The sequence below is a fragment of the Tupaia chinensis genome, unplaced genomic scaffold (genome assembly GCF_000334495.1).
Source record: "Tupaia chinensis unplaced genomic scaffold, TupChi_1.0 Scaffold000252_1, whole genome shotgun sequence".
In the NCBI taxonomy this organism is placed as follows: domain Eukaryota; kingdom Metazoa; phylum Chordata; class Mammalia; order Scandentia; family Tupaiidae; genus Tupaia; species Tupaia belangeri.
Window position 1 is genome coordinate 3,192,592 of NW_006159732.1, and position 27,457 is coordinate 3,220,048.

Consider the following 27,457-nt stretch of genomic DNA (forward strand, 5'->3'; position numbering starts at 1 on the left):
CCAGAAAGAGAGATAGATAGATAGAGAGAGAGAGAGAGAGAGAGACAGAAGGCAAGAAATCACCCCCCAGGGAGGATGACCACGCCGCAATCCCTTCTCCTCCATTCTCCTCTCGGGATCTTGGGCACGCATGCACATGTGCCCGGTGTGAGTTTAAGCCACTGGGTCCAGGACTCGAACCGCAGTCGACTACATGGGAGTCCAGCAACATAGCCATTACGCTAACTGCTGGTCCCATAATGTTCTAATTTCTACTTATAATTAAAGAATAAGCTTAAATTTTACTTTACATCTCCACTAATGTGTTTTAATTTCTGTATCTCTCCAAGTAAGTTTTAAGCTCCTTAACAGTGTGGACTACATGTTAAAAAAATTTTTTTTTTCTTAGTATCCTTCTCATGTTCCAAAATTTGCAATTTAGTACAAGTTATATAACTTGGCATATAGTTCAATAATACATGTTGAAAGGATCACATGGATTATGATAGACCAGTATAATCCTTTTCCACTGAAAATGTACCGAGGAACCGAGAGCTGGGACCAGGGCCCACACAGAGTTCAAATAATTATTCCATTCTTCTTGACTAGGAAAATGTATATCTTCCATGCTTCATCCATCGAGGTTCAACTGAGATGCCAAGTTTTTAAAGCAGAATCTCTTGATATATCCTAGCCCAAACTAATGTGTTTATAACAACCCAACTAGATTATATTCTTTATCAAATAACAAACTAAATTCTGATTTGACCTTTTTGCCTTGACAACATCTATAATAAAGCTTTGCATATAACAGGTATTTAAACAAATTTGATGTAAGACAGAAAAACGGACAGATGTTAATTAGATATAATACAATCCAGAATTGCCTTTTTTCCTCAACCCTTCTTCCAAGTAGTGAGCATATTTGAAATTGATTATCTGAAGATGTTGCCATTAGCTATAATCACATTAGTTGTATCACCAGTATCTAATTATTATAGTTCATGGAGTTCTAGGAGTGTCTAATCTACTCAAATTAAATGTAGAGGTGATTATTTTTCTGATAAGCAGAAAGGAATTCCTCCCTAATATCTAGTAGTAACCTAAGCTCTGTTCTAGACAAGAGAGGCAAGGTAATCCCTTCTTCAGAAGTAGCTTACCTCTAAGGACTGAGGAGATATCAGACAAGTAAAAACATAAGGCTCAACTACTCTTCAAAAATGAATAAACACTAGAGACTAGCAGGTGGCAGATGGTTAAGGCGCTAGACTCCCACATGGCCAGCCACTGCTTGAGTCCTGGACCTGGCAGCTTAAAAATCATGCTGGCTATGTGTATATGTGTACCCAAAATCCTAGGAAAAGAATGGAGGAGAAGGAAATGCATCATGGCCATCCCCCTGTGAAGTGATTTCCCACTTTCCCTTTCACTTCTCTTTCCAACAAAAACCTTAATAATAAAAAGAAGTTTAAAAAATGGGTAAATATTGTTGTTTGTATTGTTTCTATTTCTGAAAAAATTATACCTATCTGATATCAAAATCATTCAAAGGAAAGCGGTAACGGAGAGGTTAATACCACTTCCCCTTGCAGGTAGAGAAGTCAAGGTTAAGGTATCCAGCTAGGCCTAGGGCAGAACACATACACTGTTATCTTCATATATGATTTGAAGCATTTTTAAGGCTGTATCTCTTTGGAAATCAATAAATAAAAGTAACTCATAGAGCAACACAAACCAGCACAAGGTGCTAAGAAGTACTACGAAATACGATTTGCCAGATGGACCTCCCCCCCAGGAACTCAGAGTCAAAAGTTTAAGGGTCACCTTGGCCATCCGGAGCAGACTGTTTATTGGGGCAGAGATGCAGTCATTTCTGTTCACCATCCACCGGGAGCCCACACATTTGTAAGTGATGATTCCACCAATGGGACTTCCAGGGCTGCTGGGGATATTTGAGAACTGGCATAGTCTTTTGGTGACTTTCCCAGACTCCCCAACACCTATTATGGGATCATGGCATGTGATATTCTCTCCTACATCGGAAACATGGAAATAAATGAGACAATTGAAATGAGAAGAAAACAATGGAAATATGGGCAAACCTAGGTGAACTTTGGTGTTTGAATTCAGATTTCTCTTTGGTGACCTTTTAGAGTTCCACAATTAAAAATGTTGCTTCTTACTTTCCAAAGCCCCTCAAAGCTTTCTGCTCACTTCCATAACCTGTACTTGCTTTCCCTAACAGAACTTATGCTTTACTATAGGGATTCCCAACCATGGCATATTAGAATCACTTGGGAACATTTTGACAATGCCAGTGTCAGACTGGCCCTGTAGCACAGTGGTTAAATCCCATGCATAGTAAGTCAGATCCCACACACCTACCATGGTTTGAATTCTAGCCCTGACAGCCTAACAACCACACAAGGTGCATATGAATGGCCAGTTTCCATCCAGAATGGAGGAATAGAAGGAAAAGAATTGACCACACCCCATGGAGGGTGCTTTCATTCACCCTCTGGTGAGTGCATGTGCCCTCTGGCAAAAAAGAAAAAAAAATGGGGCTGGCAGGTTGTGTGGTGGTTAAGGTGCTGAACTCCCACAAGACCGATCATGGTAGACCATGGTTCAAGGTCTGGACCTGGTGGCTTGCTTTCTCACTATCTTTCTATCTCTCTTTCTGGTCAAATTAAACAATAATAATAAATAAAATTTAAAATAAAATGCCAACATTAAGGCCTACTTACTACATCCAACAGTTTTACTTAGCATTAATATTTACCACTGTAGAAAATCTCGAAATAAATAATGTTACATAGGAAAAGGAAGAGGAAGAAGATTTGGTATAAAGAAGAGGAGCAGAATAAGTGAATAAAACATGTTGATACCTGGGCTAACATGGGGAGACAATGAGGAGGTGACTGTTACTGCCACCTGGAGGGGCTATGCTTGGCAAAGTCAAGCGACAGTGACTCAGAGAGACAGGAAACTCTAAATTGCTTCCTGCTTTGGTGTCCAGTTACCAACACATGTGAGGATGACCACAAATCATTCAGTAAACTCAAACAGGTGTGGAGATAGAGCTATGAGTCCTTCATGTACCAGGGGTTCTGGTACCGGGAAGATTTAGGAGGGCTGGAGCATCTGTTTATGGGATGCCCAGGATCATTATTTGTTCCTTTGCCCTTCTGTTGCTATTGGAGAGAGTTCTCCAATATGTGCTCTTACAGAAATAGCCCCACAAATCATGATCTTTGACCTTGAAGCTATTATGTGAGGGCACATTGGCTCAGTGACAGCAAGGGATGGGAAAGGCAGTTGCCTGTTTTTTTAGATCAATTATTTTCAATGTGGGCCTGTCTGAGAAAACAGTGCTAGTGGGGACACCCTTCCTTTGCTGGAACCTCAATCTGTCAACCACACACAGATAGCGTCCACCCTTATCGGCTTGGTGCCCTGCCAAGCCTCCCAGACTCCACTAACGCATGATTTCGTGCTGCTACTGGCTGTCTTGTTCATGTCCTCCCCACCTACCATCAGCAAAGTTAAACCAGGAAGCCTCTTCTGAATCCTCACATCGGTAGTTTTGTACTTTTTAAGTCATCTCTCTCTCCCCTAGGCTTAAAACTAGGGAATGTGGCTTATTTCTTTATAAATCCCACATGGTGAGCCCAAGACTTGCCATACTGAAGGGTGTTTAACATGTATTTATCAAATAAATTAATTAACATGTATTTATTGAATACATTAATTAGGAAGTGAATGAGTAAGTAGTTTGTGCTTCTGACTGTAACATTTAAAATAATTTAAAACTCTTACCAAGAACTAGGTCAAGCTTCATAGATGGACTCCGAACTGAATTATTAGCAGCATTGGTAAAGCGACAAAACACATCAACAGTTTTTTGACAAAGGGAAATGAAGTTTGCCATGAAATTGAACTTGTAGCATACTTGTTTTCCATGAATTTCTTTTGCTGAAGATAGAGTTATTGAAAGAATTAAGTCATAACATGTGTGTTCAAAGATGATCTAATGTGAATAAACCTGTCCAAACTTTCCCCAGGAACGTGCCACATAGTGTAGTTTTACATATTCATATGGTTTTGTCTCTGGCTCTTAGAAGTACATTGGTCCATATTTGTGTGTGTGCTAGCCAGAACTCACTTCTACCAATCAGGACTCCAAGTCTTTGCCCACATATTTTTGACAGTCATGCCTTTTCAGCATCCCTCTGCCTCTCTGAATCCCACCATGCTACTGAGGAGAGCTATGCATTTATCCTATCCTGCCTTCATCACATTGGTTTAGAGTCACATCTTTATGGATTTGCCTTCTCCATTAGACCATAAATGCCTAGAAAAAAAGTACCTGGTCTTATTTATCTTTGCATCTCCCAGTGCTTAGCTGTGTCTGGCACATAGGAAGCACTGAATGAATGTATGCTGAACGCAGAACATTAAAGTGTTTGATATTTCAATATTCAGATTGATTCCGTTTTCCCCTACCCTGCAGCTTTCTCTGTACACTCCAGTCTTTATTGGACCTCCGTGTTTCTGAACTTCCATTGTTCTTTCAATCTGTGTTAGTCATTTAATGTTGCATACATTGTCTTTCATGACGTAGACCCTTTCTGATGTTAAAATATGTGCCCCCATCTTTTGTCTGCCTTTCATTTCCTATTATGGTGTTTTGCCCTGAGCAAGTCCCCACGATTAGTTATTAGAAAAATGAAAGAGCTTGTAAATCTCTCATGAAGGTGTCCGTGTTTTGCGATTTGGAGTTGTGAGCTCATCTTTGGTTGACCTCAATGTCTGGGAATCCTGAGGGAGCTGGACTGAGGGTACATCCTACCAGAGAAGATTTTTTTTTTTTTTTGGTCAAATGCAAAGTGCTCACCAATAAATAACTTTGAACTAGTTTACACCTCAGTTTGGAGTTCCTGAACCACGTAGGCAGGACAGGATGATTGTAATTATCAAGGGGAAGTTTTTGCTTACTCAGAGATAAAGCTGAACCTTTATCCCTGGCAGATGGATTTTTTTTTTCTAGCCTGCACTTTTACTGAGCATGCCACCCTTTGAAGGTCCTGACATTGCACAGGTTGGGTAGAGGTGCCTCAGCTACTAATGCTTGAGGAACAAAGTCTTTTCTTCTTTGCTTTAAAAGCCAAGGTTCTGGGTTTCTGATACTGACAAATGACTGCAAGGAAGTCTCAGCATTAGCTAAAGCATCACTTCCACTTTCCTTTCCTCTATGGCATTTGGTTATTTTTCTCACTTTCTTGCTTGCTAAAATATGCATTTAAAATGATTTTTGTGACACTTTCATAACCTGCTACTTCCTAGCATGGAGGCAGGAACTATCAGCATATCTAATCTGCCATATTAAAGAAGTAGGAATTCTGTGGCGATATCTTAATACCATCTTCAACAGCACCCACTAAAAGGAATGGACTTCATACCCACAGAGCCCCGAGATGTTGCCACAAATCAATAAGCTGATAACCACGTAGCCAAACAGAAGGTAATCAGGCCTCATGTGTTTCTGCTCTGTTACATTCTGTTTCTGACCTAGTCCCTAAATTTCTTGATCCCTCTTTTGAGAGTAAATTTTTAGGCTCCATTTATATAAAATAAAATACCCTACCATTTCAGCAGTCAGCATCTTACCAGCAGGAAAGGACAAGGAATCGACCTGGAAAGTTACTTTGTAGTTTCCGTCTTCCTCTATGCAGCACTTGAACAGGTGGGAACCTCTGCATGAAGTGCTAGCTTCCAGAGGGTCGACCATGATGTCGGACTCTAGAGGCAGCGGGTAAACGGTGACATCCTTGGTCACGACACTGTATGAATCCTTATATCTAAATATGCAGTAATAGGTTCCTGAGTGGGAAGGAGCAAAAATGAGATGGCATGAAACAATTCCTTTTAAAAGGCATTTGTGGGGAATGTTAAGAAGATGCTCAGTTTTTCTTTTCATGCTTGGGTCAGGGCATAACACACATGCCTGCCTGCACATGGGCAGAGAAAATGATTAATCAGCCGTCCTCCTGTGTTCCCTATGTATCTGAAAGACTAACTAATGGCCATTTAAATAAACATTTACTTTCCAGTTATGTCATTTATCCAAGGTCATACAGCCTGTTAGGGGAGAAATCGAGTTTCTTTTCTTTTTTTGAGAGGTTTTTGCTGTAGGGCATGTGTGCTCACCAGAACGACAGAGAGAGACAGAGAGACAGAAAGCAAGAAATCACCCCCCAGGGGGGATGGCCACGCTGCAATCGCTTCTCCTCCATTCTCTCTCAGGATCTTGGGAACGCATGTACACGCATCTGGCATGAATTTAAGCCACCGAGTCCAAGACTCAAACTGCGGTCGACTTTATGGGAGTCCAGTGACATAGCCATTACGCCAACTGCTGGTCCCAAGAAATCAAGTTTCAAACAAGGTATTAGATTCCTACTCCAAAGCTGTTTCATCAACCCAGGAATATATTAGAATTTTGATATGTTCAGGAATGGGGAATTTTTTTTTGTTTTGTTCTGTTTTTGTCTGTTTGTTTTTACAAAGCGTTGTTCATTTGATAGAGCTTGGTGGCCTGATGACATGCCTCTCTCCTCATCTCTAAGGGAGCAGGTCCCTCCAGTGGACACCAGGACAAGCCACTACTTGAACCACTGCTATGGAGACAGTATATCAAGATTATAATGGCATCCTATAATTAAGTCTGATAAATGTACACTTTCTTTACATTTCTTATTTTGCCCTTTTAGGAGCCAGAGCAACAATTTTTCAGAAGGAAAAGAAACAGAGCAAGGGGAGGAAAAAACTTTCAATTCCTGTTGGGAGGGAAGAAGACTTTAAATTCAATATCAAATAAAAGTATAATAGATTTAAATGAGACTAGATTTTTTTTTCAGTAGCCTAATATGGGACTGTTAAATAGTTTAATGTGATTATAAAAACTAAGGCTTCTAGTAGAGTGTCCAGCACTAGGAAAGACTAAATTGACAGAGTAAGTGTGAAGTCAGTATGGGAGAAAAATATTCCACTTCTTGACTGGAAACAAACAAGTCCGGATCAAGCAATAATTTCTATAATGTTGCTTAGGTCTTATATAAAAACAAAATAAAGAAGACATGGGACTCACATAAGCTGGACCTTTTAACTTTGTAGATAATGAAAGGCTTCAGAGTGAAGAGCTTGAGTTGACTACTGGAGCCAGACAAATCTAGGTTTGTATCCTGCTTCTACCATTTACCACGTGTAATGTTGGATAATTTACTTAACCTCATGGGTCTCAGTTTCTTTATCTGTAAAATGGAGATACTAATAGCACTATCCTTTAGGTTTGTTGTTTTAAATGAATTAGTACATTTAAATACTTAGCACTGTGCTCATCATATAATAGAAGTTCAGTAAATGTTAGCTATTGTTGAGGCAGTTCTAGCAAATCTTCTTTGCCTTCAGAGATTTGCATTTCCTCCTATCATGAACAGTGTAGAAAGATAAATAAGAAATTAACATGGTTCTTCTTTGGAACCAGACATGTGAAAATTTCTTCTAGTTTTTTTACAGCAGTGAGGTGAAATACTCCTAAGAGTCTAGTACAGGTATTTCTAAAAACAATCCTCTTGGGGGCTGGCTGATGGTGTAGCAGTAAAACATGACAGTCTGTGGGGCTGACCCACCTTGTAAGGTTCTGAAAGGTTCGGCCAGACCCAGTAGAGAGTGCTACCCTCTCTCAGAAGAAATAAATAAATTTTAAAATATCCTCTTAATGACAAGAGCTCTGGAATCAGAGAGACTAGTTCCCATGCTGGCTCTACAGTGTACTTTGTATAAGCTTGGGCATATTCTCTGAGCCTCAGTTTCCACATCAGTACAATTCATTAATCGTGAAGACATATTTAAGGTAAAGTAGCCGGCAGCATGTCCCAGCGCAGCTCCCTGGATAGTCACTATAATTTTCTGTTTCTAGGACCCAGGGGTCTGCGCTTCACTCACCGTTCCACTCCCTGGTAGAGGTCTTGACTGTCAGTATTGACTCAGCTCCATCAGGATACTTCCTCGTGGTATAAAACTTTTTATGTATTTTAATTCCAGCAGAAGTGTTCCAGTATACCTCATCATAGTTACTCACATCACTCATGCATTTTATAGAAAAGTTTTGTCCCTCAGAAACAGAAATTGGGTCCGAGGTTATTGTTAGGTTGGCTGAAAAAATGCAAACAAAACAGATAAAACAAAAAGCAACAAGTCCGATGTTTAGTCTTTCTGGTGACATCAATATATGAGTGAAATTGAAGACAGAGACAGAAACAGGGACCGACCTAGCTACTGTGTCAACGTGGGATTGGTACCTGGCTGCTCCTGGGCTTTACTTGTTCCTAGGCTGTTCCCGGTGGTGCTCTGAACTGTACTCATTTCCATCACATGCCTTAGGAACTCGTGGGCTTCCCTTTTGTGGCTGGAATTATCTCCTGATGATTAGCAGGGCAAAAGGTTGCAAACTTAGGGGTGTTGACTTCACCCAAGGTCCCCTCCAACCTCTTTCATGACACCTCCAGGGAGAATAAGTGACTAGGTTCTTGTAATGACTTCATTCTCTACTTTTTGAATATACTTTTCTATAGTATGTCCTTGAATATTAATTTCTCTCTGTATCACTTCTCTATAAAATATGAACCTTCAGAGAAGGTTGCTTTCTTCTATCTTTGCACCTCCAGCATTTAGCATTGGGTTTAGTATACTGTCAGGGCTTGATAGACAAAAAAAAAAAATGACTTCTGTAACTACATTTTAAGTAGGGGGATACTAGAGTTTATTGTCCAGATAATAACACCTGGACCATCTTGGGCAAACTGGGATGTATGGCCACCTTAATTATAATTACTTATTTATCATAATATAACTATGTTCATAAAACTATTGGAAAAGTTATAACACATTTTTGCATAGAAGAATATAAAGTTTTGTCCCTCAGAAACAGAAATTGGGTCCGAGGTTATTGTTAGGTTGGCTGAAAAAATGCAAACAAAACAGATAAAACAAAAAGCAACAAGTCCGATGTTTAGTCTTTCTGGTGACATCAATATATGAGTGAAATTGAAGACAGAGACAGAAACAGGGACCGACCTAGCTACTGTGTCAACGTGGGATTGGTACCTGGCTGCTCCTGGGCTTTACTTGTTCCTAGGCTGTTCCCGGTGGTGCTCTGAACTGTACTCATTTCCATCACATGCCTTAGGAACTCGTGGGCTTCCCTTTTGTGGCTGGAATTATCTCCTGATGATCAGCAGGGCAAAAGGTTGCAAACTTAGGGGTGTTGACTTCACCCAAGGTCCCCTCCAACCTCTTTCATGACACCTCCAGGGAGAATAAGTGACTAGGTTCTTGTAATGACTTCATTCTCTACTTTTTGAATATACTTTTCTATAGTATGTCCTTGAATATTAATTTCTCTCTGTATCACTTCTCTATAAAATATGAACCTTCAGAGAAGGTTGCTTTCTTCTATCTTTGCACCTCCAGCATTTAGCATTGGGTTTAGTATACTGTCAGGGCTTGATAGACAAAAAAAAAAAAATGACTTCTGTAACTACATTTTAAGTAGGGGGATACTAGAGTTTATTGTCCAGATAATAACACCTGGACCATCTTGGGCAAACTGGGATGTATGGCCACCTTAATTATAATTACTTATTTATCATAATATAACTATGTTCATAAAACTATTGGAAAAGTTATAACACATTTTTGCATAGAAGAATATAGAAAAATACATCATGATTTTTCCAATGACCCGATATATACTGTGTGCATATGAGTACACATAATTTTAATTATAATTAACTTAATGTATGTTCATGAGATATTGTTCATTGAAAATGTTAATAAGACCAAATATAAAAATCTATATAAACATTCCACTATTTGCCTGTCCTATCTTTCCACTTCTTGCGAATGTCTTTTACATACTCGACCTTTCAAAGTGCTATTCATGTCTGTCTGTTTTATATGAACTGCCTTTTACCCTGAGCCCAGTGATCCTCACCTGCTTTTCTAATCTGTGTAAAATCTTATTCTTAATCACTATTAAAATATATCTGGTCTTTCCTTAGTACACTTTAGATGTTGGGGTTCACATGTTCAGTGCAGCCTCAAAGTCCTTTAAGCAAGGTATAAAGTGTCCCTAGCTTTGCCCTCATTAGCTGTAGAGATCCTGAGATGAAATTTTGTAGGCTTAGCAATTTCTGAGAATGCACGGAAAAAGGTTCATGGAACCATAAACATGGTTCTCATGATTTTCAAATGAGGTCCAAACTACCTGCTTAGCAAAGGCTAAGTATGCCTCTAAGGCAGGCCCAGTTCTTGCAGTGAGGGTGAAGTTATAGTGAACAATTTTGAAAAAGATTAGGTTCATCTGAATACATAATTGCCCTTGAAGAGCTTGTGGGTACTTGAGGCAATTTGCAATTTTTATTATTGAGAATATTTATACAGTCCCAGTTTTAACTCAGTTGTATTGATTATGTGGGCCCAGGTCAATCTGATCTTGACTTTTGTGAAAATGCTAAATCACAAAAGCAGAAAATGTGAACTAGAGTCACAAGCATTACCATAGCAATTCTTCCTCTAAGTTGCTCAAGAAGGATCTAATGATTTATCTAAATGGTCCATTTTTATAAGACAGGTGGAAAAAACAAATTTGAATGCCCAATTTTTGCATAGAGGGATGAAATTATAATACTTTACAATACAAGAAGAAATGATATTTGTAGGAGAGCTAATAAACTAAATTAATTGAGAGATTAAAAAGCACTTGTTCTAACTGTAAAACAACCACAAAGCAATAGATTATTAAAACTTTCTGTAGCATTATCTCTAGAACGGGTGAAATGGGAGGGGAAAGACGATAGATGTAGTTGAGAGGTGGTGAGGGAGTAAGCTGGGCTTTAGGGGAGGAAAAATGGAACTATGGGGAATAAAAAGAGATAAGGAGGGGCATTATCTTCATTATAAACTCAGTGATAGTAGGCCTAAACTGTGTGTGAAACCCTACTTGCCGGTTCACCTTCTGCCTCACCAGTATAACCCAGCTGATACCTCTGTGCAGCCACTGTTTCCCACCCCTACCCTCCTTGACTTAAAAAAAAAAATAAAAAACAAAACAACTCCATCTGAATTCAAATGGCAGAGAGAAATACTTTTCTATTTCGCATAGTATAATTTGTCCCTACCACAGTTTCACTCCCAGGGAAGGTCCTGTTACATTTTGCTAGTAGATTTATTCCCAGTCTTTATTTAGGGTATAGGATATTTATGGCTAAAACGTCTAGTGAAAGAGTCCTTACCCACAGAGGTAAATGTCACTTCTATGTCCTTACTGCCTCTGGCTCCGTGAGTGCTGATGAACTCGCAAGTGTAGACAACTGTTGTTCCAGATGACCCACTTGGACATTGGGTTCCATCAGCCTTAAGGGTGTATTTACTGCAGCCAGAATCCAGGTCTGTTTCAGGGTTTCCTAGAATGACATAAACAATTCTTTTGCTGTCACAGTTGGCCAACTTTATGATTTTGTAGCAAAGAAGCAAAAAAAAGTTGCTATTTAAAGAGATTTCTTTTCTATTTAAAGAAGACGGAGAATAGAGAAGTCATGTCTTCAGAATCTGGATGAAGGTTGCCTGGTTTCCAATCCCAAACTCTACCACTTACTAGCATAGCACTATTGAGGAAGTCACTTAACTGCTCTGTGCCTCAGTTTCTCTAGATGTAAATTAGGGACAGATCAGAGTTTATACACTCAGGACTACAATCAGATTAAATGAGATAATACATCCAAACACTTAGAACAATTAGTAATTGTCATTGAGATGTGAAAAATGAAAAAGAGAAGTAAGGTGTCTGGGTATGATTTTAACTGGGAAGGGGAAAAAATCAGATTATTTATCCTAATGCTATTATTGAAGAGAGAAAGAAACAATACTATAATATCTGGTATTGACCTTATTCAAGAGGCATTTTCATAGCTTATTCCCTTTGAAGGTTCTTATGTTCTAGTGGAAGCTTCAACTTCCTGCTTTCTCAGTTACCTGCAGTTTCCTCTTCAAAATAAGTTCCCTTTGCATATCTTCCTTTCCTTTGTCAGAAATGTCATGCCCTTCGAGCCAACTTTACCTCTTGCCTAAGATTGTACAACATCCTGGCAGCTGATTTTCCCTACTCCGGTCTCTTAGCTCTTCCCATCTCACCTGTTATCATGCACTTCTAAGGCATTGTTCAAGCACTGCCTGTCTTCCAAAAGTGAAAAATGGAATAAGCCAATTGGTTCCAACAGAAATAATGTGTCTTTCAGCCCCGGCTAAATGATTAATATTTGATATATTTTGGGAACCAGCAGTTAGTGTAATGGCTATGTTGCTGGATTCCCACGTAGTCGACCGTGGTTCGCGTCCCGGACCCGGTGGCTTAAAACTCACACTGGGCACGTGTGCGTGCATGCCCAAGATCCCGAGAGGAGAATGGAGGAGAAGGGATTGCGGCGTGACCATCCCCCCTGGGGCGTGATTTCTCACTTTCTGTCTCTGTCTCTCTCTGTCTGTCTGGCGAGCGCACCTACCCTATAGCGAAAACCTCTCCAAAAAAAAAAAAATAAAATTGATACATTTTGATATTTCTCCCTAGTCATTCAAATGGTTGTTCAAAATGCCAGATTGATTTCTATCTTGATCCACTTTAACTAAAGTACCTCTTAGCTCATAGGCACAAGTGTCTATGCATCTCTATGGCTTACTGCCCATCCCCCCACTTACCTTTTGAAAAGCTACTTTCTTCAGATTGTTACTCCATCTTTCCCTTTCCTCTCCCTTGTGTCTTTACCATTCCCTCTAGCTCTTTACTGTAACTCCCAGGTATACTCAAGTCTTCCCTTCTTAACTGGTCTCTCTCAATCTGAGAGCTCCTTGGTCCATCATTGCGTTTCCTTCCTCCCGTCATACCACAGTGCTTCAGCATTTGACACCTCCAATGTTTCGCTCCCATTTTCCTTCAAATCTTGGCAGTTGGCCTTTGGCACCCTCTACTCCCCTGAAAGTGTTCCTTTAAAGCTAACAGTGATCTCCTCTTTTCTTATCCAGGACCCTCTTCGCACACTGCCTCGACTGCATCATTGCTTTCTGCTGACCACCTTCTCTCTCACTTGGCTTGCTTGATTCCATAGACCTCTCCTCTTTCTCTTTTCTTCTCATTCCTCTTTCTGGGTCTCTTTTCTAGACTCCTTTTATTCCATTTTCTTTTTCTTTCTTTCCTTTCTATATATATAGAGAGATTTTTGCTATTAGACATGTATGCTCACTGTAGAGACAGAGAGACGGAAAGCAAGAAATCAATCCCCTGGAATAATGGCCATGCCACAATCCATTCTCCTCCAGTCTCCTCTTGGGATCTTGGGCATGCACACAAACATATGCCCTGAGTAGTTTTAAGCCACCAGGTCCAGCTTCAAATTGCATGGGAGTCTAGCGATGTAACCATTATGCCATCTGCTGATCCCTATCCTGTTTTCTTTTTAAATGTTGACATTGCTCAGGATACTCATATTTCCCCTCATGTTTTGATATTGTTCATTTCATCATCTTTTCTCTACTGTCTTGCTAGGCAATTTTATCTAGACCTATGGCTTCTATTATAACCTATACTTGAAAGACTCCCCACTGTATTTCTAAGAGAAATGTCCTTGTTGAAAACTTTCAAACCAAATCTCAAAGTTCTAAGTGATATCTCAAGTGCCTCCAACTCAACATGACCAAATCATTTTTTTTCTCCCCAGACAAAACTCACACATTTTTCCTTGTTTCCTTTTTGCATTGGCAGCTCCCCAAATTAAGAATCTCAAAGTCATCCTCAATTATTTTTATTTCCTCACGTTCTACTCCTACCCAATCATAAAAATCATTTAGCTTACACGTTTGAAACATTTCACAACTATAAGTCAACCCAAGAAACTTAAGGCACTGGATCCTGTATGGCTGACTGCGTGGCTCAAGTCCCCACCTGGTGGCTTGAAAATCATGACAGACACATGAGCATGCATGTCCCAAATCCTAAGAGGAAAATGGAGGAGAAGAGTTTGTGGCATGGACATCACTGTTGGGGAGTAATTTCTCACTTTCTCTCTCTCTTTCAGTTGAACACATGTGTCCTGTATCAAAAACTTAGAAAAAAATTTAGCTGTAGGAACCAGCAATTGGCATAATGGTTATGTCACTGGACTCTCACATGGTCGACCACAGTTCCTGTCCTGGACCCAGTGGCTTCAAACTCATGCTAGAGGCATATGCTTGTATGCTCAAAATCCTGAGTGGAGACTAGGAGAAGGGATTATGTAGTGGCCATCCCCCCCCTTGGGAGGGAGGGTGATTTCTTGCTTTCTGGCTCTCTGTTCTCTGGCGAGCACATATGCCTCGTAGCAAAAATCTCTCTCTAAAAATAATTTTAGTTGTAACCATTTGACTCTTATCTTTAGCATTTTATTATTGTCTACAGAATAAAATAAAATCCCCTTAACATGGTATATGCAATTATTTACAGTATGATTTCAGTTGGCCTCCCTTCTATTTTTCTTGTTCTATATTCATCTCTTAAAAATTAGGCTATGCCCTGGATCTTCAACATGTCCTGTGACTTCACATCTCAATGCCTGTGGAATAAGCTCCTTTCCTCTTCCTCTTCTTGTCTCTCCCTCATCTTTGAAGCCTAGCTTCTTCAACAAACTAACGCACAAGACAATGAGCTATGCAGGATGCAGTGTGTAAAGAGATGTACAGGGATGACGATAATGCCTAGAAGAGAGGTTCCATAAGAGAGAATGAGTTTGCTGCTCATGGACAGCTAAACTGCCATAATGATTATTTTATGGCAATAAAGATACTCTTAAAGAACGTCCCTTCCCTTGTCCTTAATGTGGTGGGGAATCTTCAGTGGATAGCATTCCTCTTTAAATTAGAAATCCTATCAATGCTGATTACTTCCTTTCTGTCTTACCCTTTTGTAGCTGCTTTGAAAATGCAGCTGTTTCCAAGTGAAGGTCATAAATTCAAGTCTAAATGCTTTAGGATGAATTCTTTCTGCTAGATTACTCTCTACTGACCTGGAAAAATGGGTGCTGTGAGAATGTGTGGAATTTACAGGGAAAAAAAAATAAAAGCCAGAGAGAGGGGAAGAGGCAGCCTGGCCCAGTGCCAGAGCACAAGCTAAAGTCATCAGAGAACTGCCTGTGTGAGTCCCCAGGCAGCCATCCCATGGCAGGAAACCCATTGTTACACAGTCACTCAGCTCCAATGGGGCCTTAGGAATGTCTTAAGAAGAGGTTTCTGAGCATCCGCACCACAGACTTCCTGGTTCCTTTGCCAAAGGGTGAGGCTTTTCACCTCTAGGATTGGTAACGTCTAAGGCAGTGCAGTCTGCAACGCCTCTCATGTGACAGTTCCCTTAGGATGCCTTCATCGCCTCTTCCTTGAAAATAAGGGAAGTGACTAAATCTCCCATGTGTCGATATTGTCAACAGTTACCAGATGCCTTTCCCATTGACCATAAGTGCAGCAGGTGAAAAGTGCTTTGCAAAATAGATTTGTTTAGGAAATTGTGCATATAAATAGGTCATGTAAAAAATAATTTTATATATTTCAAGAGCAAGGCTCTGTAAAATAAAGACTCACCTCACTAATGTGTTTCATTGGTAAAGATATATTTGCTTTAAAGATTTTTTTCTTTAATGAAAAGAGAAGAGTTGGATTTTGTTCTTTGTGGTTTCTAGGCAGAAATTAGACTTCTGGCTGAACTCCACAAGGCCAGTTTTCTCTGGTGCAGGCTCACCAGGCATGGCTAATATAATTTGGCCAAGACAAACACTGGTTGTGTGAAATAAGATCTGTTGTGAGTCCCAATTCCTTTTCTTTTTTTTTTTTTTCATATTGTGATAACCTTGGATAAGTCATTGAATCTTGACCTTAATTTCCTTATTTGCAAATTGGAAGTAAAAATGCCTGTCTCAAACTTGTGATCAAGTTTAAATGTGATGAAATAAAATATATTTTTGAATGGGTTAATTATAAGCCATTATGCAAAACAGTATTACTGTTCTAATTCATTATGTTTATTAATCATCAGTATCAACTAGAAGCTGGGGAGCTTCAGATTAGATCCAAGATCTAAAACAAAAGCAAACAGGATCAGAAGTTGATGGGGGGATTGTGAATAGGTGGTGTGGAGGTTAAGATAGCTGGTTTCCACATAGCTAACTGCATGGTTCAAGTCTCAACCCAGAAGCTTGAAAAATACACTGGGTATGTGTGTATGGGTACCCAAAATCCCCAGAGGAAAGTGGAGAAGAAGAGATTGTGGTGTGGTCATCCCTTCCGGGGAGTGATTTCTTACTTTCTCAGCCAAATGCATGCACTTATAACAAACAAAGAAAAAGAAACAGATATGGAACAATTAAAACACAAAATGAAGATGTAGAGCCAGACACACACACACACACACACATAGAAAATACTGAGGGAAGCATGAATACAAAGGCAGATAAGTGAGAAGAGACATCAAAAGAAGAGAGACAGAAATGAAAAACTCAAGTCAAACTTCAATGAAAAGTCAAGGATCTCATCCTTGACTCTTTGGTGAAGATGGAATAGATGGTAGGGACAAGTTTTTCTGTAGGTGGGAGACACCATGGACCTTAGTCACTGGGATCCTTCCCCGTTGGATCATCTGCTGCCAGAATCTCGTCTACAAATCAGACTTGACACTTAATGCATGGATTTTTTTGAACTTTGTTCTGTAATGGCTAAGCTATAGCTTGACATCAAAACTAAAGTCATAGTCTAAAGTCCATAAAAAAAAAATAGCCATTTGATACTTTCTCCATCGTCCACATCTTCCATTTTTACTCGGCCAAGAGACAAACATCTATTTACAGATGAGTTTATCACATTCTCACCTGGAATGCTTATTTTGCCCTCCTGTTTCCACTCTATTTTGCTCCAGTTCCCATTGTCCTCACTGCAGCAGTTCAAAGATGCAGGACTGTTGTCGCACATCACTTTCATTTCTTCATTTGCCAAAATTCGGATGGGGGTAACATCTATTTTTTTTCTGGACTCGTACTCAAAAATATCTAGTATCAATTTACAAACATATTCCCCTGCAAAGAAAACACAAAATATTTATTACTGCTACATATTTGTATTTCTTTAGATGAATAATAATAGCCTCATTTCATGGGTCATGACAGTGTTTCATGAAGCATCATTTTCCAAAGCATCTGGCACTTGGTGTTAACACTCCTAAAGAAATGTTCAAGAAGTGCAGAGGGTCAGTGTAGATCTCTGTGATGACACAAGATAAGGAGCAGAGAAATAGTCCATGAGAATAGCAGAAATCTCAGGGATTTTGTCAGTAAGAAAAAAAAAAAAACTGTAAGAAGGAAAAGGTAGGAGAGAAATGTTGGAAAGCTTTGGAGAGTTGGGTCGTGAATAATTTTGCTTTCTTATCTATCCCTGTGGTAAAATTAGAATCAAAAGGATATGATAAGACCTATTTGCTTACAGCCTACCTTCTCATGCAGAGAAAAAAGAGATGGCACTGCTGACATGCATTCAGTGGGTGTTTGAATTCTGGAATGTGTCTGGTTCATCACTAGTCTTAATAAAGAGTTAAGACTTACACTTCAGTTGTTGCTTGGAGTGAGGAGGAGGGTGGGAGGAAGCAGAAGGGAAGGATTACGATGGACTGCAAGAAAATGTGGAAGGAGGGATGGTTATGTTTGCTATCTTGATTGTGGTGTTGGCATTGCAGCTGTACATGTGTCAAAAATTACTAAGTTATATGCTTTAAATAAATACAATATTTTATGTCCAACAAAGCTACTTTAAATTGTATAAAATTTTGAAAATTAAATTGATTTAAAATAAGATTATATACTAAAATAACATTAGATACTAAAATAAAATAAAAATAACTAATTGTAAAATTAATTAATGCCATAGAATTAATTTAGTGAGTTTTGGTATTGTATTTTTTTGTAGAGGTTTTTGCTATAGGGACCATGCACTTGCCGTAAAGACAGAGAGGGACAGAGAGAGAGAGAGAGAGAGGAAGTAAGAAATCATCCCCCAAGGGGGATGGCCACATAATAACCCCTTCTCCTCTATTCTCCCCTTGGGATTTTGGGCACTCATGCACATGCACCAGGCATGAGTTTCAATCTGCCCGGCCTGGGATTCGAACTGTGGTCGACCATGTGCACCTTAACAACTATGCTACCTGCTGGCCCCAATTTAGTCGTTTTTGAAAGGTTGAGCCAGGATACCCCTTTTTGAGGAGAACACTATCTACATATTATCCAGCATGCTTCTTTATGAACACTTCATGCCTTTGCTCACAGAAGTTATTGAACAGGTAGATACCCACCTGCATCAGCCTGGGTGATGTTGTAGATAGTGAGGTGTGACACTGAGGTCATGTTGTTGAGCATGGAGGTGTATATAAAGAATCTGCTGCCGTTCTGGATGTCGGAATGCCTTTCTACGTGGTGCCAAGACACGTTGGTGAACATGACTTCGTTTTCACACACCAGACTTACCGTATCCCCTTCAAAGATGATTTCTGGTATGACAGAGAACTTAGTTTCATCTGGAAATCCAAAGAAGAGGTATTAGCACCCTACAGGAAATAAATGTAATTGATGTTACTCACCAGATGCCTCCACCCTAGGGTTCTCATGAAACCTCCGCAGCCTCTCGGTGTTAAACAGGATGAAGCAAATTGGCCCCTTACTCCATGCCCACGCTGCTGGTATTTGAGGCCCAAAGAGATACAGCCACTAGAGACTAGGGACATAGCTTCCAGTTTTGATTCTTCACATCATGTGTCAGTAGGGCACTTAAGAATGCTCAGTGGTAAGGTCAGCAGGTGGCATGGTAGTTAAGGTGTTGGACTCCCAAGTGACTGACTGCCATTAAAGGCCCAGAACTGGCAGTTTGAAAATCAGGCACATGAACATGTGTGCCCCAAATCCCAGAGAGAATGGAAAAGAAGGGATTGCTGCACAGCCATCCCCACAGGAGGGTATTTCTCACCACCTCTGTCTGTCTCTCTCTGTCCCTCACCAGTGAGTCCATGCACTCTAGGCCAAAAACTAAAAAAAGAAAAAAAAAAAGGTAATGACAGTATTTGGGATCTCAAAGGTATATATTTCCGATATTTCAAAAAGCCTATTGAAAGTTGCATATTTGTTTATGAGATAAACACACGAACTAACATAAACATCAAGTTCCTGTGCTACTAAATGGAATCAGTCAGTGGCATAGTGGTTAAGATGGCTGGATCCCACTTAACCAAATGCACAGTTCAAGTCTTTGATCCTGCAACTTGAAAAACATGCCAAGTGTGTGTGTGTGTGTGTGTGTGTGTGTGTGTGTGTGTCTGTCTGTCTGTCCCAAATCCTGAAGGGTGGGAGAGATAAAGAAGGAGAGGTGGTAGCATGACCATTCCATTGGGGAATACTTTCTTACTTTCTCTGTCTCTTTCCAACAAATACACACACCCTTCAGCAAAGTGTTTTAAAAAGAATAAAAAATATTAACTGTTCTTAATGAATAGTTGATTATTTCATGCTCACTGAAAGCTCTGACTTAAGTTTTCCATGAGTTAGAAATAGGAAAACAAATTCATTATTAATAGTAAATAAGTTATACTTGGGAGACAAGTTTTGATTTTTTTGTTTTAAGATTTAATACTCAGAACCAGCAGTTAGCATAATGGCTATGTTGCTGGACTCCCACATAGTCGACTGGGGTTCGTGTCCCGGACCCGGTGGCTTAAAACTCATGCCGGGCGCGTGTGCGAGTGTGCACAAGATCCCGAGAGGAGAATGGAGGAGAAGGGATTGCGGTGTGACCATCTCCCCTGGGGGGTGATTTCTCGCTTTCTGTCTCTCTGTCTCTCTCTGTCTGGCGAGTGCACGCGCCCTATAGCGAGAACCTCTCAAAAAAAAAAAAAGATTTAATACTCATCGACCCTTAGGAATGGGAGTGTTACAGACAGGTCTGCATTCGAACCCTGGTGCTCACACGTAACTGTAGGCCTGGGGAATTTGTTTAGTCTCACAGATGCTTGGCTCCCTTAGGACTACCTTTGGAAATAATGCAGTTGTAAGTTTAGGCAGTAAAATTCCAGGAACCACTGCATTAAGTCATCTCATGAATAAAAATAAAAACATATCATTGATTATTTGTGTGGAGTTTTTGTGGATGCCATTTGTTTACATAACATGCACTTTTTATTTTATTTTTTTTCTTTTCAAGTTGTTTTTTTTTTTTTTTTTTTTTTAAATTTTTTTTTTTTTTTTTTGTAATGCCCTCCTCATATGAGTTACATGTACTGAAGAAATCAGAGAAAGGGGTACAGAGGACCTATGAAGTCACTTTTGCATTGGAACTTTATGCTCAGGCCAGAGCCCCTATGTATTATAAATATGGAAATAACATATTATAAAAGTAATTTTGGGTGGTATGATGTTCCAGTCAAACTACAAAGATACATAATACATAAATAATTATTTATTCATTTTTAGTCCCCTGGTTAAAAAACTTTAAAAATCACATCCAATGATTAGGCAAAAAGATTGTCTGTGGATATTTACTAGTGGACACTGGTTTTCCAATCACACAAGCTTGTATTACTTATTCTGTGTCCCCGAGTAAATGATCTGCCTTCTCTAAGCCTGTATTTCCTCAACTGTAAAATGGAGGAAAAAACCTCCTTGGCTATATGAAGATAAAATATGTAAACAGTTGTGAGAACGTGGTTACCAACAACTTACTGTTGTAATAATGTTGCGAACGATTGAGATGATAGGCACACTAATCACCCCGATGTCGCCATTATACATTCTACACATAAAAATGATAACTAAAGAAGATATAATAATCTTATTCTGGGTGCACCAAACATCAAAATGCAAAATAAATAAATAAATAAGTCCTTGAAACCAATTCATGTAGTCAACATTTTTTTTTCTTGCTCTCTTCACTTGTCAAATGTGATTATAATTTAAAAAAAAAAACCACACACACATACTCAATCACTTCAATTTTGGGCCATTTGTACTGCAGTCTAGCAACATCAACACTGTGAGGAGCAGGCTGCTCTCTGAGGTCCCCATGGGAATGCACATGATATAAGCTGATGCTCACTGGTCTAAGGCTGTACGTGTCACAGAATCACAGACTGGTGTCTGGTGTTTGAGATTCTCTGCAGTGGGCTTGGTGAGTGCCAATCACAATGACATCACAGCACTTGGGAAGAACAAGCAGAGTTCATTTTAGTGAACTGTGTGTCACCACCAACCTCCTGACAGTCCAATCAGTAAAATTGCTGGATACTTGTTTATTTGAACAGTTGACCATCCTCAGCATGACCAGCATTTTTGGAAAAGAGGAATCACAACTGAATTTTAACAATGTTAATAACTGCTCTTCTCCTTTATCCTCAGAACTGCAAAGAAAAATAAGTTTTCAAGGCATAGAAAGCACATCTGTTGTTTAGTGGGTGATATGAGGGTCAGGAAAGGATGGCATTGCTGAGATGGTTCCCAGGAGACTCCACACTTTCAGACCACACATTCCCTTTCCTTTAATTTTATAGTTTTGATTTGTTTTGCTGTCTTGTTTATTTTTAATTTTTATTTTGCTATTTTATCTTGCTTATACTGTAGCACCTTATCACCATACATCTTTTTTTATGCTTTCCTTAGCTAGTTTTATCATCTTCAATACTTTATTTTAAAAACGACCTGTCAGGGGACCAGCAGATGGTGTAGTGGTTACATTGCTGGACTTCCATGTAGTTGACTGCGGTTAGAGTCCCAGACCCAGTGACTTAAAACTCACCCCAGATGTATGTGCATGCCTGCCCAAGACCCTAAGAGGAGAATGGAAGAGAAGGGATTGTGGCATGACCATCTCCCCTGGGGCATGATTTCTCATTTTCTCTCTCTCTGTCTCTCCGGCAAGCATACATGCCCTATAGCAGAAATCTCTAAAAATAAATAAATAAATAAAAATTATAAAAGACCTGTCAGGACAAGCTGGTAGCCTGGTGGTTAAGGCACTGGATTCCCAGTTGGTCAACTGTGGTTTGAGTCCTGGACCTGGTAGCTTGAAATCATGCTGGGCACATGTGCATGCATGCCCACAATTCAGGAAGGAGAACAGAGGAGAAGGGATTGCAGCACGGACATCATCCTGGGGGGAGGGGGGGTGGTGATTTCTCACATTTCCTCTCGTAGTCTCTCTGTCTCTCTGGTGAGCTCACATCCCCTATGGCAAAAACCTAAAAAACTTGCAAAGTAAAATAAAAATAAAAGTGACTTGTCTAAACTAAGCAGAGAATGTAAGCAAAAAGGGTATAAATGTATAAAAGGAAAACCTAAGTCTTGAGCAAGGGGGATCTCTTTCTTCTAGATGTACCTATGACAATCTTCTAAGGGCCTTCTTCCATGGCAGACCATTTGACTCAAAAGAGAAATTGATGCTACTCCAGAATTTTGGACCTTAGTTATCAAAGATATCTACTAATCTATGTTCATCAAGTCTCTGCTTGGCCAGCTCTCCTTAGTATCCCCCAAGTAAAAATAGCTCCACCCATGTAATAAAATGAGAATGTAACTAGGAATTCCACTGGAAAGATGGGAGACACTATCTGAAATCCCAGGATTTACTCCTGTCGTATGTGAGCTAAAGCACAGGATGTACCACTGTTAAATGTGGCCCTCCAACATTCTTGTGCATCAGCATCATCTGGAGGTTTGTTGAAACACAGCTTGGCCTATGTCTGGGTTGGGCTCAAAAATTTGCATTTCTAACAAGTTTCCAGGTGGTGTTAATGCTACTGGTCTAAAAGTCACATTTGGAGACTTACTTCTAAAAAAAAATAATAAAAAATTTTTTTAAAAAAATCCCCTATTTAGTATCAGTGCATTTTATAACTGCCTCAACTCCGCCACAGTATTAATTTTATTTTTTGGATGTTTGAATCTGTTCATTAAGAAAATCCACAAACCCAGATGGCTCTGTGACTCCCTTGTGAAGTACCTGTCCCCTCCCTGAACAACCCAGATACAGAGACTTTAGCCAGATTGAGCTGCATTGGCCTAAGAGAGAGACATGACACATGACCCTCTGTGCCAGAAAGGGGACAATCTATCTCCACAGAAGACATCTTGGCATAATTACCTAGGTTTAAACATAACAGATGAAGAAAATGTAACGATGTCTCACTTACTACTAGCAACTGCTTGAAAAGAATTGTAGTCCATTTTGTAGGTCTGATTGAGGTTCTGCATAACCTGTTCATTGGCTTTACGCATTAATCCCGATGATGGTGTTGTAGTTTTCACTTCATACGTCACGACCACACTTCCCGGCCTGAGTAGAGACCACTCATTTCAGTAAAGTTGTAACTGATCTGGAAGAGTCTAGATTCTTCTGGTTTATTTACATAAGAAAACAAAATAGCAGGAACAGACTAGATACTATTATCCTTAGGAGCTCCCTGAAATGAGCCTATTTTCAAGCTCCAGATAAAAGCCCAAGGCAGAGCTTGCACACCCAACAGTCTGCAGATGGGTTAACTTAAACCAATGAAGTAGTTGGATGAGGATTAGTAAATTGAGTTGCACAATCTGGTTGGTCATAAGGAGGTAGCAAAACTGTAGAGTCTACTGACTGTCATTACGTGGCCATGCTGGTCCAGGTTACCAAATATACTAAATGTTACATGAAGCCAAAACCACACAGGACCTGAGATTAATATATAACTCTTTCCTTTAAAGTATATGATTTAGTGAGACCAGCAGTTAGCGTAATGGCTATGTCGCTGGACTCCCACGTAGTCGACTGCGGTTGGTGTTCTGGACCCGGTGGCTTAAAACTCACGCCAGGCGCGTGTGCATGAGTGCCCAACATCCTGAAAGGAATGTGGAGGAGAAGGATTGCGCATGGCCATCCCCCCTGGGGGGTGATTTCTCGCTTTCTGACTCTCTGTCTCTCTCTGTCTGTCTGGTGAATGCACGCGCCCTATAGCAAAAACCTCTCAAAAAAAAAAAAAAAGGAAGAAAAAAAAAGTATATGATTTAGTGTACATATTCCTGATTTTTACCGTTGGGATGGAAGTCTTTGAAACATTGGGCAAACCAATTTAGGGTTGACAGGATACCCACCTCTGGGGCAACCATTCATACTGGAAGATACAATTCAAAAGTCTAGACTGGCTGGAAGAATCTGCTTATATAAAGACATCATTGTGTGACAGTGTTTCAATTGTATATTTTTGAACTCTCTAGAGTACAAACTTAACCCATATTTTTGTTTACAAAATTCTTGCATGTGCATAATGAGCAGTCTTGCCATACGTCCTTCTAAACAGGGTATACCTCTAAGGAATGAGTTACTTATTTCACTATGTCCTTTCCCTTTAAGCCCCTTTAAGTTTTACCCTCTACCATCGTGCTCCCATTGAGCATTCCATATGATGTCTCTCTAGTGGTTCCCCCCCTTCATTAATATGTTGCCCCTGCCATCAGATAGAAATGACCTATTATAGCATTCTTACCTGAACCCTGTCACAGTCACCCATTTAAAGCCTGGTAAAATGCTGTAACCCTTCCAGAACTGAAAAATAAAGCAAGGTAAGTGTCATGTATCAAAGTCTAGTGAGATATATGCCAAAAGATTTGAAACAGAGTCAAAAGCACATATTCCTTATAATCTCGCAGAAAACCTTTTGTGTATTTTGTTTACGTTAACATTAGAAGATCTTTGAAGAAGTTATTTCTAACTACTTTTGTCAGGCTGGGTTCTCCAAGAGACAGGCACTTGTTTAAATGTGCAAAGACATTACTCAGGGAAAGACGTGGGAAACTAAATGGTGATGGAGTAGGGTAGGCAGGGGGAGCCAGCAAACTGAGAGAAAGACAGAGGAAGGCTGGATGAAAGTACTCAAACAGAGCTTGGGAAGGTTCAATAAGGCATTCCAGGGAGTCCTCAGTATCTGCCAGACACAGATCTGCTAAGTTCAGTCATTGGCGGGGAGCAGCAAACATGGCCACAGATTTTAGAGAAAGCAGCTGGGGTCCTTGCTCAATTACATGCCCTGTAGTTGGAGATCTGTGAAGGGCATCCTCATGGTCAGGGCACTCCTTTAACCCTCACTGGTTGTAGGGCTGGGTAAGCCAATGTGGTTGTTGATAAAATTTGTATACCCTTTGTTTCTCTTAATATCATCTATACAGGAGATTTCATTTGACTGTGGTTACATTTATAGGGCAGTTATAAGGTGCAATGTACTGAGCCAAATACATGAGCAGGCAGGACTCAAAGATGAATACGCCAATATTTCCTTTTAAGTACATGACTTAGTTTGTGCTGGGTGTGAAGAGAAGTCTCCTGCTGTCCAGAATTATTACATGTGGGATATGCAAATCAGATGTCTAAGAACTCTTTGGAATCAGCACTTCATAATGGCACTTATGGAAAATAACAATACTTATCTATCACTGGATAAACAGGAAGTATGTATCAAAATCTAGTGAGATATACGCCAAAACATTTTAAAAGAGTAAAAAGCACATATTCCTTAACATCCTGCATAAAATATTTTGTATATTTTGTTGGCACTAACATTAGAAGATCTTTGAAGAAGTTATTATCTCAGGACGTTATTATAAAGGATATTATTATCTCAGACCACCTGTAATAATTTGTGTCACACTAGTTTGGAAGTTCGGTTGCAAATGATTTAAGTCAAGCAAAGCATTTAGAGTTCAATAAACTAATCTAATGTAAAGCTCTTAGGATCATACCTGGTACATAGTTAACACTCATGGGATATTCTCTGTTGTTATGTGAGTAAATTCAAATCTGTCATAAGCATTAATGCCTGGCAACCTCTCTTGTGGGGTAGTTAGTCTTGGGTGGATCTGCCCAAAAGATGTTAGGGGTTCCATCCATGTACTATGTCAAGGAGAAAAATGCACCTACTGATGCTTCTGGCCTAAGTTCTTGGGGATCAAAATAGGTTTCAATGAGTCAGGGCCGCCCAATCTTGTCTGAAACAGATTTATCCTGGGAAGAAGTTCTAATTGTAGATCAAGATGATGTCTCATTGTCCCAACACTGTTTGAGTTGAGCACTTTTTAAAAACATTTTTTCCTTTAGTCATGACAGAATTTCCACATTTTCATGAGAGAGAAAGAGGAGCACCCTCTGCAGGGTCTGGGTATACTGTGATCTCCCTCCTCCCGGGCTCCAGTCCATCAGACCTTGGGCACTTGTGTACATATCTGGCATATTCAGACTGACTGGGCCTGGGTTTGAACATAGTCACCGTGTGAGATTTACCTTTTCTGGAATAACACATTACTTCTGTGCCCTACTTAATCTCTTCTAAGTTCACCAGATGTGTATGACTGACTAAATCTACATTTGTAAATTCTGACAGATCCAAGTAAACTGCTCACTGTGCATGCCATAGACTCAGTTCAGCTCAGTTTGTTGGTTAAGATGCTGCTGGGGCCAATACCTACTGCTGTTTCCAAGTCGGTCTTGTAGGACCTGTAGAGGGCGGAGGAAGTGTTCCTGAGGTCTTCTTGAAAGCCCACATTTAGTCTGACTGACATTCTCAGAATAACATCTGCTAAAAAATACAGGGAAATATTTTTAAAATTTCATGTTAGTGTTTGAGAACACATGGAACAGAGAAACATTCTCTTCAGCTGATGCTAAACAGCACTCACCAAACATTTAATAAGCAGTTACTTACCTCCCTGGAGCTGACAAAAAGGTCCCTTGGGAGGCAATTCTTTAAGACAATTGCAGTGGTGCCCTGGGAGAGATCTGTCATTCTCTTGACAAGTGAGGTTATGGAGGCACCTTTCCCGAGGCCACCTATAGCCTGTCTCACAGGAGCACTGGATTTCATTGCCAGCAGGTTTGCAGACTATTAACCAGAGCAGTAAGAAGAAAGAACATGGTCACCATTTTTGCATTTATAGACTGCAAGTATCAGCACTCTACTGCAAGTATCTATATCTATAGGAAATCTCAACTCAATTCCTTATTTCCATTGCAGGAAGTTCAATAATACTGCATGAGATATGTGTATGCATGCATGTGTCATCATACTACTAGGTTCATATATGATCATCTGAAAGATGACTGTTGAGTTCTTTTTTAGATGGCCAAGTCTAATGGCAAATAGCCACTAGATGTCTATGATGATAATCAGAGCCCTGGACATAAATTTCACGCATAGCACTCAACTTCCAGGGTGGTCCCTGACCATCCTTGCATCTAGGTATTCTTACCATTTTTGTTTTTGTTTTTGTTTTTGTTTTTGTTTTTGTTTTTGTTTTTG

General features: G+C 39.8%; 1 protein-coding gene across 5 annotated transcripts in view; it reads right to left on the bottom strand.

Moving 5' to 3' along the window:
- ADGRF5 (adhesion G protein-coupled receptor F5) overlaps window positions 1-27,457 on the bottom strand; it is a 120,638-nt gene that overhangs the window by 12,245 nt on the left and 80,936 nt on the right. For 4 of the 5 annotated variants that reach the window (XM_027772096.1, XM_027772097.1, XM_027772095.1 and 1 more), the window contains exons 5-15: window positions 26,864-27,040; window positions 26,628-26,737; window positions 24,656-24,714; window positions 23,327-23,469; window positions 18,452-18,673; window positions 16,980-17,183; window positions 11,337-11,507; window positions 7,987-8,196; window positions 5,650-5,862; window positions 3,799-3,954; window positions 1,804-2,012 (exon numbers count right to left, since the gene is read on the bottom strand). In XM_027772096.1, the coding sequence (XP_027627897.1) occupies window positions 1,804-2,012; window positions 3,799-3,954; window positions 5,650-5,862; window positions 7,987-8,196; window positions 11,337-11,507; window positions 16,980-17,183; window positions 18,452-18,673; window positions 23,327-23,469; window positions 24,656-24,714; window positions 26,628-26,737; window positions 26,864-27,040 (1,874 nt within the window). The remainder of the gene's footprint in view (window positions 1-1,803; window positions 2,013-3,798; window positions 3,955-5,649; window positions 5,863-7,986; window positions 8,197-11,336; window positions 11,508-16,979; window positions 17,184-18,451; window positions 18,674-23,326; window positions 23,470-24,655; window positions 24,715-26,627; window positions 26,738-26,863; window positions 27,041-27,457) is intronic. The other variant, XM_027772098.1, reaches the window with a different exon arrangement.